The sequence below is a fragment of the Tachysurus vachellii genome, chromosome 1 (genome assembly GCF_030014155.1).
Source record: "Tachysurus vachellii isolate PV-2020 chromosome 1, HZAU_Pvac_v1, whole genome shotgun sequence".
NCBI lineage: Eukaryota > Metazoa > Chordata > Actinopteri > Siluriformes > Bagridae > Tachysurus > Tachysurus vachellii.
The window spans coordinates 6794014-6806057 of record NC_083460.1 but is presented as its reverse complement, the minus strand read 5'-3'; the positions used below and the strand labels follow the sequence as shown (position 1 = coordinate 6806057).

At 38.6% G+C, this 12044-nt stretch overlaps 1 protein-coding gene across 3 annotated transcripts in view; it reads right to left on the bottom strand.

The window, feature by feature from the left end:
- Positions 1–12044, bottom strand: part of LOC132845943 (CUGBP Elav-like family member 5) — a 204500-nt gene that overhangs the window by 104568 nt on the left and 87888 nt on the right. For all 3 annotated transcript variants that reach the window (XM_060870367.1, XM_060870383.1, XM_060870375.1), the window contains exon 3: positions 6625–6673. In XM_060870367.1, coding sequence (XP_060726350.1) covers positions 6625–6673 — 49 coding nt within the window. The remainder of the gene's footprint in view (positions 1–6624; positions 6674–12044) is intronic.

Here is a 12044-nt window from a genome sequence, read left to right as displayed (position 1 = left end):
GATTGTGGTAATTTCATGGTAAATGCAAGACCCTGTATAATGGCAGCAAAAGGGCCATATAACAGCAGTAACAAGCGCACATCCACCCCCCACCCCCCCACCCCCAACACACACACACACACGCATGTAGTTCTACACACATGGTTAACGCAAACTTACATCCATCTTTCATAAATACAGCTGTTAGCTATCCAATCGATACTACTGTCTTTCATAAGTACAGCGAATCAGCAAGTCTTGTTTATAATGTATGAGGCATTTTGTTAATGTTCACAATTGCATGGAAGGCTCAAACAGTAATGGTCCTTTCTGCAAATATTGAATCCAGACTCCTGAATGCTGATTAAGAAAGAAATATTGATTACCACAACCCCAGAACACAACTCGCTATAATGATCTACAGTTTAAAGAGTAGGAAACTTTTGAACTCAACCAGCCTGCAACAACACTATTATCTAGCCGTATATAGCCGTACAACATGCAACAGTTTCAGACTATTTCAACAAGGAGAAACCCAATATTAACTCTCTCAAGGACAAACGATCTGATGGCTAGCCTAATGGGATGCTTAAATAGTTTAGCAAACATCTGTGACTGTACCATTAAAAAATGCTTTATATAGCAAGAACAAACAAACAAACAAACAAAATGGTTCATGCTAATACTTCTTTTTATGACTAGCCACATTAGCATATTTGGTCAAACTATCCCCAAGTCAGCAACAAATAGAAAATGTGTGTAAAATATCATTAAAATGACAGAATTGTGTAAGTATTTTTAAATTGTGGTTGGGTGAAGTTACAAATACTAGCTTAAGGCTAGTTATCATCATATCAAAATGCTGAAATAAAAACCCCTTTTTCCCTCAAGAGAGGAAATTAAAAATCCCATCCACATGTGGTTTGTTTAGTCCCCTACATATGTTATATAACTACAGAATATAGTTATCAGTTAAAAAAAAATAAATGTGTTAAGTGAAGGATTCATGCTAATGAATTAAAACTTATATGGATACAGGATATGAGCTAGCAATAAATATTAAAATATGAGAGTATTATTTCAGCTAATATCAAAAAGATAATCATTCTGATAGGCTACTAAAAAACAGTTTCTGCTGAAACATAAATGAATAACAATATCCTGACTGGATTTTATGGGTGAATGCTAAATCTTCATTCCAAAACACATGATAATTCTATTGCTAATGCTGATGCAGCCCAATAGGCATACATAAACACACACACACACACACAGGTCTGTGTCCATCTATTTTTCTCTAAGGTCATCTTGTCGTGAGCTCTCAGGTAGGTGAATATGACACACACTTATATAACGGATTGTGTGTTGTGTGTGTGTGTGTGTGTGTGTGTGTGTGTGTGTGTGTGTGTGTGTGTGTTTGTGTGCCTTTCTGTGCTTGCCTGGCCAAAACAACTTCAATTAAGAGGTCATTCAATTTGATTGCAGTGAACCTTTCTGTCAGCCCCACATGCACACACACACACACACACACAAACGTGCACATGCACACGTTCCACATCCATACATACAGCATGAATCCAGCAGTCTTTTTGAGAATAAGACATCAAAGGCACAAAAGCCCCTTTAAGTGGCCGTCTCTATTTGGCTGAGATTCGGAGACACACATGCAGAGAGACTCTTTTGTTTGGACCGCTGAAAAGCACTTGGTATTCTGGATGCGTCGCTGTGTGCTTGGTTGCAAGGAGAAAGCCGAGCGAGGGATAAATATCATTTATGACAAAGCAAGGAGAGTGAGTTTGCCACTGTGGCAGGGCTTCCAGACCATCGCAATGTCAGCAGAGACATGACTCAGGACTAGTGATCCGAATACAAATAAACAGATATTGTGTTCTAAACATATTTTAATACAAGATGTACTTTTTTTTTTTTTCAGAAAGCTTGCCGAAAAGTTCAAATAGGATTTTTACTTCTATGTGGGCACAAGATTCACAGACACGAAGCTCCTGTGACACATGAATAAACATGATGTGTGCTGTATGTACTTACAGAATCCTTTATAATTCCCTAGTCAGGGTCATGGGTTTAAATTGCGTTATGGGGCATTTACTATTTAAGAAATAGAACCAATTAAATTTCTTAGAAAATATTGTAGGCTGGTGCAAGTGGAATTAGTAAACACATGGCATTTATGACCTGGATTGATGTAGCTGAGGATGAGGAACTGTCAATGCTTAGACCACACCTACTTAAGGTTTAAATCAAAATCAAGATACAGAAAGAGATATTTGGAACACTAATCAAATAGAAGGTACAGAGTCGTGTGTGTGTGTGTGTGTGTGTGTTTCCTGATTTTAAGGGCTTCCTCAAATGAAAAAACTTGCTAAAAACAATGCTTTATTTTGTATTATATTAAGTATTGCAAAGCTGCACTGTAATCTAATCTAATCTTATTTAAATGATGATATACTTACAATAATTTATGGCATTTCTTATATTGTTAAGGGTGAGATTTAGTTTATGGTTATGGGATGGTTTTGTTACAGTATATTCAATCTGAATCAATGTGTGTGTGTCTGTATGTGTGTGTGTGTGTGTGTGTAGACGATAAGTCCCTACACGTCCTGAGAAGTCCTGGATCACAATAGACAATACAAAGAATCTTTGCTCGTTCCCCTGTGCTGGAGGTGCCCTTGTAAAAGCTTTGCTGCATTGATCCCAGATTTCAGTGGTAGCATTTTGAATATAGCTAAGAGCTGTTGTTGAAGGGAGAAGGCAGAAAGAGGAGTCAATCCTGAGGTGTAAGGATACGTTTAGACTCAAGACGGTGTGGGTATGTTTGCATATGAATGACCACACTGTCCTCAATACAAGTATAATATACACTGATCTGTCATAACATTAAAACCATCTGCCTAATAATGCAAAGCAGCTCTGAAACATTAAGGCATGGACTCTACAAGACCTCTGAAGGTGTGCTGGCACCAAGATGTTAGCAGCAGATCCAGCAGTCCTGTATGTTGTAATAAGGGCTGTCCATGGATTGGATTTGTTTTGTCCAGATGCTTGATCATACTGAGATCTCACAGATCTCAAACTCTAGTAGCAGTATACTGCTGCTATTAGAGAATATGGTTGCTATGAAGAGGTAGTATGTGTCAATGAAACATCTCCATGAATGCCAGGACCCACATTTTCCCAGTACAATATTGCCCAGAGGATCACACTGTTTCCTAGAGTTTGCCTTCTTCCAATAGTGCATCCTGGTGCAGTCTACATGATGTAAAACATAACATGATTCATCAGACCAGGTACCTTCTTCCATTGGTCCAGGGTCCAGTTCTGATGCTCACCTGCCCATTGCTTTCAGTTATAGACAGGGGTCCAACTATTCTTCAGATGCGATGCATTGTGTTTTACTGACACCTTTCTATGATATCCAGCTTTCACTTCAGCTGTTTGTCTGTAGGATCAGAGGTTGGACTAGACAGGCGAAGCGTTTGCTCACTAAATGCATCAATGAACGTGTATAACATATTACTGATCACATCAGCATGACCCTGAGCTGAATAAAGCAGTTACCAAAAATAAATAAATGAATGAATGCCACACAACAAATCTGTCCGTTATTCTTCATTTGGCACACTTTTCCTTTACAAAATGAAAAACTATAATCATTTCTTTTAAATAATTTTTTCACACAGGATTTTTGCCTGATCATATACTAGAGAGAAACACAGATCCAGATCCAGAGCATTGTGTCAGTTTCCTATCACATAATGGCAACTATATGCCCCTGTTTGTACTTTGGAAATGAGAATAATCAAAATCATGCTTAGCAATGGAAATTCCAGATTTCTGAACACACTGTGCTGTTCTGCATTGTCCTGTGGAAAATCATACAGTACATAATGAGCGGCCACAATGGCCTTGTGAAGCAATTAGTGACTGTGTAACAGTGGCTGGTGATTGCTAATTCACTGAAAATGGACTGCTGGCTGGTAAAGTGGGGTTAAAATCATATAGTGTGCACTTGGATTATATTAAAGTCCCTGTGAGTTCCTCTGAGCTAAAGGTGCCCTTGTTCCATTGATTGTAATAGTTTTCAAAGGCAACATTTCAGTTACAATACTTTCAGCAGCCTATAATTGGCTCCGTTGCTTTACCATTTTTGGCAAAGCAACAGAGTATGGCGTTTAAATTTGCATTAGAAGATATAAAACCTGATTTTGGTTCTGCTTGGTCGTTAACGGAGATTTTGTCATAACCACGCTTCAAAGAGCGAATAAAAAAGGAAGGAGAAGGGGTATACTGTAATTGGTCTGGCTACAGGGCTATCTTTGACAAAAACTGACATCCATATATGGTTTTAGATTTCAGATTTTTACATTTGAAATCTAAATGTTTTAATGTTATATATTTTATGTTAATAAATGTTTTATCATGAAATATTAGGGACCTTTGTGGAACAATTTTAAGTAAACTACACAGGATAGTAGGAGAACGTGAAACTGTGGCTAATTTATTTCTATTCCACACTATCCCCAATCCTGCAGACCCAAGGTTTGAGCTCTATTTTGACTTTTTTAATTTTTTTTCCAAAATGAAATACAGTTTTGTGTATTGAACCCGAACGAGACACATTATGTCAAAGGCCTTTAGAGGAGGAAAACAATTGGACAGACTAACAACACACCATCCAATGAAATTTCACAAAAGAACATAAAAACAATCACACACACACACACACACACACACACACACACACACACACACACACACACACACACACACACACACATACAACATACAGACAAAACAAATCTTCATATTTTGGCTATTTGGATGAAAGATCAAATAATGTTTATAGTATAAGAATAGAATCAGAGACACTGACAGCCCAAGATCTTAACATATACCGAGAGGATTTTCCAACCCTGACTGACCCTTACACACACACACACACACACACACACACACACACACACACAGAATTTAATAGGACAGGAGGGAACTATATTCTTTCTCCTTTTCCATTAATAAGCACATGGCTGGGCAGTACAGTATATTATTCCCACAGTCACTATAAAACATTTTACAGGCTGCTGCTACTGTACATTAAGCTTCTGTTTCTCTTCAGGCTAACCTTCAAGCTAACACAGACAGAACAAGGATAGGAGACCAAACACCCAAACATACATCAGGAATATTACAACAAGAGGAGAATTTGCATAATATGTACGTTATCACAGGTGGGACAAAAGGGAATGTCCAAGCTGCCATTTTCTTTTGGAAGCATATTTACTAATCTTTTTTTATGCTTTGTCAATTGATAAAAAGTTTTCAACAAGCACATATTGGATTCAGTTTATTTCTGGGGAAGAATCCGATTTTATTGGGTGTATAGTGTATTGTCTTGTTAATAGGAAGCCACTCAACCTGCAGGAGCTAATAAATTACATTTCTGATTTTTTTTATTTTATTTTTTAATAATCACTTTTTCTGGGCATGAGACAGGGTATTTCACACTGTGAAAGCAGGGCAGTTTTTACGTTTTGTTGTGCGTGGATAGCGTAGCACAACTGCTAATGTGTACTCTGTATGAAATGATTAGTTAATGAATATTCAAATAAATTCAAAAATTGATCTGTTCAAGAAAATACAAAAAGAAACATTTTTATAGCAATTTGTCAACCTGAACATTGACAAACACCAACCTGCTTTCTCTTCTCTCTCTCTTTCTCTCTCATTCACACGCTTACACTCACACACTTACGCACACAAACATGCAACCTCCCTCCTCACAGAGACGGAACAGCAAAAGAAAGGAGAGAAAATTGATGATCTTGGCAAGAGTCCCTGCTATTTTATTGATCATGCTTTGTGCACCGAGAAGTCGTCTTTCCTCATATTCTCTGCACTCATCCCTCTCGTATATTTAACAAAAGCAGGCAGGGCTGTGAAATCCCAGGCTCCAGTCACACTCTCTCCTCTAATGACTTTTTAATTTACTGTCTAATGGTAATGCACTTGGCAGGGCCAGGATGTGGCCTACACACACTTCTTCACTCAATAATGCAATCGCTTTAGTCAAAATGAAATCCCACAACAGCCATCAGAGAGAGAGAGAGAGAATGAGAGAGAAAGAGAGAGAGAGAGAGAGAGAGAGAGAGAGAGAGAGAGACTTGGATAAAGAGAAGGTGAGACAGGGTGGGAAGGAGGGGGTATGCAATGTAGAGAAAGTGAGTTTGTGAGATGAAGCGAAGAAGTGCACGAGCAAGAGAGGCTGCAGGCGAGAGAGAATGAGTGAGTCAGACACTGAGTGAAAGAAAACATGAGCGAGCGGAATAAGATCACTTAGGTTAAGGCTAATATCAAGAATGAAACCACATATAAAAGTGTGAGTGGAGAAAAAGGGAGAGTGAGGAAAAGAGGGTGTTGAACATTGAGAAAGTATATATGTGTGTAGAGAGAGAGAGAGAGAGAGAGAGAGAGAGAGAGAGAGAGAGAGAGAGAGAGAGAGAATATATACTGTATATATACAGAACAGGATCACTTAAGTCAAGGCTAAGATCAGGAATGAAAAATGTATAAAATAAAAACAGAAGAAGAGATTAGTTGAGGAAGAAGTAATAGATTTGGGCATACCTCCACGACTCTCGCTGTCAGCTGGTTTAACCTGAATAGGCCGTGTCATCTGTAAGACGAGAGAGAAAGAGAGAGAGAGAGAAAGAGAGAGAGAGAAAGAGAGAGAGAGAGCGAGAGAGGGAGAGAGAGAGGGAGAGAGGGAGGTTAATTTTGGTGTGGAAAAATAAACCATTTTTTGATCAGGGTTTGTGTATGCAGATGTCTCCGCCCCTTTCTTGTCATTGGATGGTCCCCCAAAAGTGTTCACACGTCCTGATTTCAAGTCATTGTTTAACAATTTTTAATTATACCCTAACGTCTCTGTTCCTCTTTGAGAAGTCTTGCCAAGTGTTTCACACAGTTCCAAGCAACATTTCCTTATTTATTACCTTCCTTCTTTCCAACTCTTGGCTGTGTCCTTGGTTATGAATATGGATTTCCCTGTGTTGATATTGCAGGGACCCTCTCTATGTATTGACCCTCTCTATTGTCAATGACAATCTTTTTTTTTTTTTTATGAAGTCCTATAATAAACAAAATTCTTAGATTATGCATTCATAATTTCTGCTTTGGGAAAAAAATCTCTCAAGGCACAGAGGCAAAATATTGGCAAAATATGGACCATAATAGTATGTACTATACATTATGAGATTGGAATATATAACATGACTAAAATGTTCTTCATTTTAAATGAAGTATATAACTGGAAGTTCTGAAATGTAAACTGTCAAATTGGCAAAATGTATAGTTGTATATAGTTGTATTATAGTTGTATAGTGAACAATAATAATAATAATAAAAAATATGGATTACAAACCAATATGGCAGCTATGTACATACAGTAAACCACACTAAACCAGTTCCACATGCTCAATTATGTCCCTTTGGACCCTCCGCTAATGGTTTAAGACATGTAGAGTGAAAGTACTGCCTACCACCACAAAGTAGTACACAATAAATATGACAATCATATATGACTACTTATTATTCATAGGGGGTCCCACACTTCTTCAGTTAAACACAAACCAGACTTAAAAACACCTTTCTCCTTGATAGGCAATGTCATGGGATAAATTCATCTACACTAATCGCTTAAAATGTCTCTTTGGATATTAATTTTCCAATTAAAAGTGTGGCTATTTCCCCCAACTCTAAAACACCTCTGACTTCAGACAACAAGAACACGAGAGTTTGGGTTAGATCAAATAAATCAGAAAAAATCAGCATGGCAAGGTGCTTGCAGGGATGAGCACAAATTATAGACTCGTCAATCAAGATGTCACCACCACCGCTTTTTCAAAACTTTCATCTTCATGCACCAGCAAGATTTCTACCAGATCTAACCAGTGAAGCATATTCAAGCACTGTATCTGACTGCAGGCTGGAATCTAGCTCAGACCTCATGTTTGTTTTCTAACCCAGTCGGTTTCTGACGCTTATGTCCTGCCTACACAAAAGCCAATAAGAAAGTAGTCAGATCCAAAGGTAATATCTTTTGACATGACATGATTAGTCTGGGTCTAGGACACATTTAAACATTAGAAACAGCACCATTAACTCCATAAACTCCCAGGACACATTGTCAGGGCAATAATCTAGACATTCCTTACTTTCATAATTACATATTCTGAAGTCAATTGAGCATACAGAGTAATAAGTTGTGAGTTATGGTAGGTCTGAAAGGATGAAGTAAATGTGGTAAGATTGTGGACTTTGTCTCATCTTTGTGTACAGATATATCTACACAGTACAGTGCTCGACAAAACACAAACAGCCCCCCCTGACTGTGCCATGTTCCCATCAACGACTACTACTCCATCATTTTCTCTCTCCAATTACCTTCTGTTTGATCGCTCTCCTGCTTTTTTGTCATTTTGGTGGATGATTTCTTTTCTCCACTCTCACTAGGTTGTTTTTTGTTGCGCACAGAGGCATGAAGTCACCCTTTATATGGTGAATAAGGAGTGTGTGCTGTGAAGCGGAGAGCAAGAGGAAAAAAGTCGTGGAAGATGCATTTGCATTTGTTTACTCTCCTATGTGGCTGAGGAGATGGAATTGGGTATGAAACGGTTTGCTTCTCGCGCATCTAATATCCAACGAGGAGTTTTTTTTTTTTTTTTTTAATTCTTACAACTTGAATCCAGTCAAATGTAATATTCTAATTGGGGTGCGCAGGTGGGATTCGATTCATCGGAGGCCTCACGTGTGTACGAGGGGAAATTGCACTGCCTGTTTTGCAGAATTCAACCACAGGAGCGTGAGCGTGCAAAAGAGGTAGAGAAATAGAGATGAAATAGAGGGAGACAAGAGAGAGAACGGAGAGAACAGCGGGTGAGATCCGCACTCGCCCATAGCGCCATTGCGATGATGAAATGCTTCCCTGTAGTGAGCTGTCATGGTTCATGCCGCACAAGCACAACAGGAAGCGGCGGCTACGATGGGCTGCTACAGGAAGTTAGCAGCGGCGCTAACTGGAGCGTATCGCCCGTATCCAACACCCTCCCCCCCACCACGCACATCCAAACATGTCTAAATACACGCTTTAGGCTTTCAGACACAGCCTATGGTGCAGCTGGAACTGTTTGCAAAGAATCTTTTTCAATATGCCATGCTTTAGGATAGCACGGAACACACCTTCTCATCTCGCATGCCTATTCATTCCAAACACACTCTCAGTTGATAGACCCGAACAACTAGGAGGCAGAGTAGAGCCTTTCAAATAAGGCTTCTGAACAAAATAAATCCAAATCTCTTTTCCTTTATAATTTCAAAAGCATGAATGCTTCCAGATAGATATATCTAACCACCATGTAAGCACAGAGCTCAAAGAGCTAAATGGATACTCTTAGGGCATCATTACTATAGTTATTAGATAATATGATTATTCCCTCAAAGCTAATTATATGTATTTGTACAGACGATCTCAGAACCCAGAAATCTCATGATGCAATCTGACTGTGGTTCAGAGTGCAAGTCCGTTAAGCTTTAACACGGTAAACACTTATTTATGCTGCCTCAATATCAGCATTGTGTCTGATTATTAATCGAGAAGCATAAACATCTGTCTTTTCCAAAGATTGACGAGAGTTTAAGGAAATTAAAATGCAATGCAAAACCATGATTGATTTCCAATGCATCAGCTTTTTTTTCCTTAAAAAACTGGAAACAACAGAGGAATCTGGTTGTCAAGGGCTATTTGCCCATTGAATCAATACACTCCTCTGAATTGAACCTGGGCAAAAAACAAGTAGAATGAAATAGGTTCCTAGTTACTCGTGCTTTGATGCTACATGCAAACACTTATATTACTATTTTAAAACTGATCTCTGCTGCAAAAGCAGCTATCTACAAGTACACAACAGGCCTGAATCACTAAATACATACTCTTCCCCTGCACTCCAATCCTCCACAAGTGACATTTTCCAAGTTTAGTAAGGGTAAATACCAAAGTGCCTAAGGTTATGTTGGAGTGGTGTGGTAAAATAGTATTTCAACAAAACAGCTTGTATTTAAAGGTCTTTCTACCATCAGCTACCTCAAAAAGCAGAACTTTTTAGCACACCAGTCTCTAGTTCTAATAAAACCATGCTCATCACACAACATCATCCCAGTGCCAATTTTATTGTCATTTTCTTCTTCACTTATCCAAGCTCAGAGCACACAATAAGCCATTGGTATTGTTCATAGTAAAGACAGTTTAGGGACTTGCTCAAGGCCCCAACTGTGTTAGAATGGCAGTTCTGGGAGCTGAACTCTCAATCCACCATCTGATAGCCAAGAGGCTTAACTGGTATGTCATCACTTCCTTTATCCCTATCATCCCCAAGAAAGGCCAACTGAGTGGAATACAGGACAAATTTTGTAGCGGAGCACTTTTGAACCAGGCCAAACAAACACCCAAAAATGATCTAGCTGCAAACTGCTCTTGAAAACATCTTCATCAAGACTGATTTGTGGCAGTGTTCTAGTGGTCTAATTTGTTCGGATGAGGGAGGTCTTTAGCATCGTTCTATTGACATATGTAGAGTAGATAAGGGCCAACTCTAGACCATTACTCAACTGCCCTCAGGATGTGAAGTCAGATCCATAACTGAATGCTAAGGTATAAAGTCAGTGTATATACTGTAGGTTGGAAAATATGTTGAAAAAAAAAAATATGTGTATAATTCATGCTGCACCAGAGACACTCAAGGCTTATTGAAGTATATCAAATTATCATAGATCAAACATGTTTCACCACCACAAGGTAAATGCTAGATCCAAACTTAAAATGATGTACAAGTTTATAATGATGCTCCTTGGCAGTAATAAATTTGCTCTAGCTGAAAAAAGCTCTCTGCACTGGCTGATTTACAAATTGTACATTATCTCATGATCCCTTGTGCTATTATAAACAGTGTATTGCAGCAAAATCGGCCATGTTTGGTGATTACGGACCATACACTCTTCCAATCATGTCATAATCCAATTAATTAACCAATTAAAAAAAATAAAACGAAATGCATTTATAGTTCGAACTTTTACTCTGCACATATTAGACAGAGTTGTTTTGCTTATGGTTGATCTACCTACTGTGGGGTAGATGTATGTTAAGCCTATGTTAAAACTATTTTATGTTATTTTAATAGTGCAACAGTTACATTTTAAGCTAAAAGTATATTATTAGATTATAGAAATCGGAGTTCCAAAAGCAGTTTTGCTCAAATAGTCATCCGTCATCCTACTAATAGTTTCTAAACTGGAACAAAGCTTAAGCTGAACTGGTGCAACTATTATACCTAGTCATTACATTTAGAGTAGAATCAGATGTCTTGAAGAGAGAAAATCCCCAAACTGTGCTGAGATCTGGACTTGTACACACATCTACTTATATTCCACAGTGAACAGGCCACAAGGACCTGAGTGTGTAACGTCTCAGATTCAGTTTGTAACACACATTTCATGATAATCTGCAAGATAATAAGGCTGTCATAATGACAAATTAGCCACCTGCCGGAAGACACAAATTTATGCACAAAACACATAAATCTTTACGAGCTGTGCGATTACTCTAATGTGTCTTGCATTGCACTCATGGCTATTTGTTGTAACTAATGATAGAAAGCAGACTTCATTTGGGCAAAAACACTGGCAAATATCTATACAGCTTGCCTCTCTGGAATGCTTCTAGTTCTTGTGTACAAGTCACACATATTGTTTCTGTATACAGAGGGCTGTATGATGAGGATGGATTACAGGTCCTGCGTGGGCCGTTTTATAGCTCGGGGTGTCCTTGGAGCACTGACCCATAATGCTCAGCGTGGGCAATAGGAGATCAAGGTCCTGTTCCTGATTTACACACCTTCAACAGCCAGGGCAAGACGATAACCAATTAGAAATTCCCTGCAGCTAGGAGTCTCAAAGCACACACTTGCACACACACATACATGCAGGATGCATTA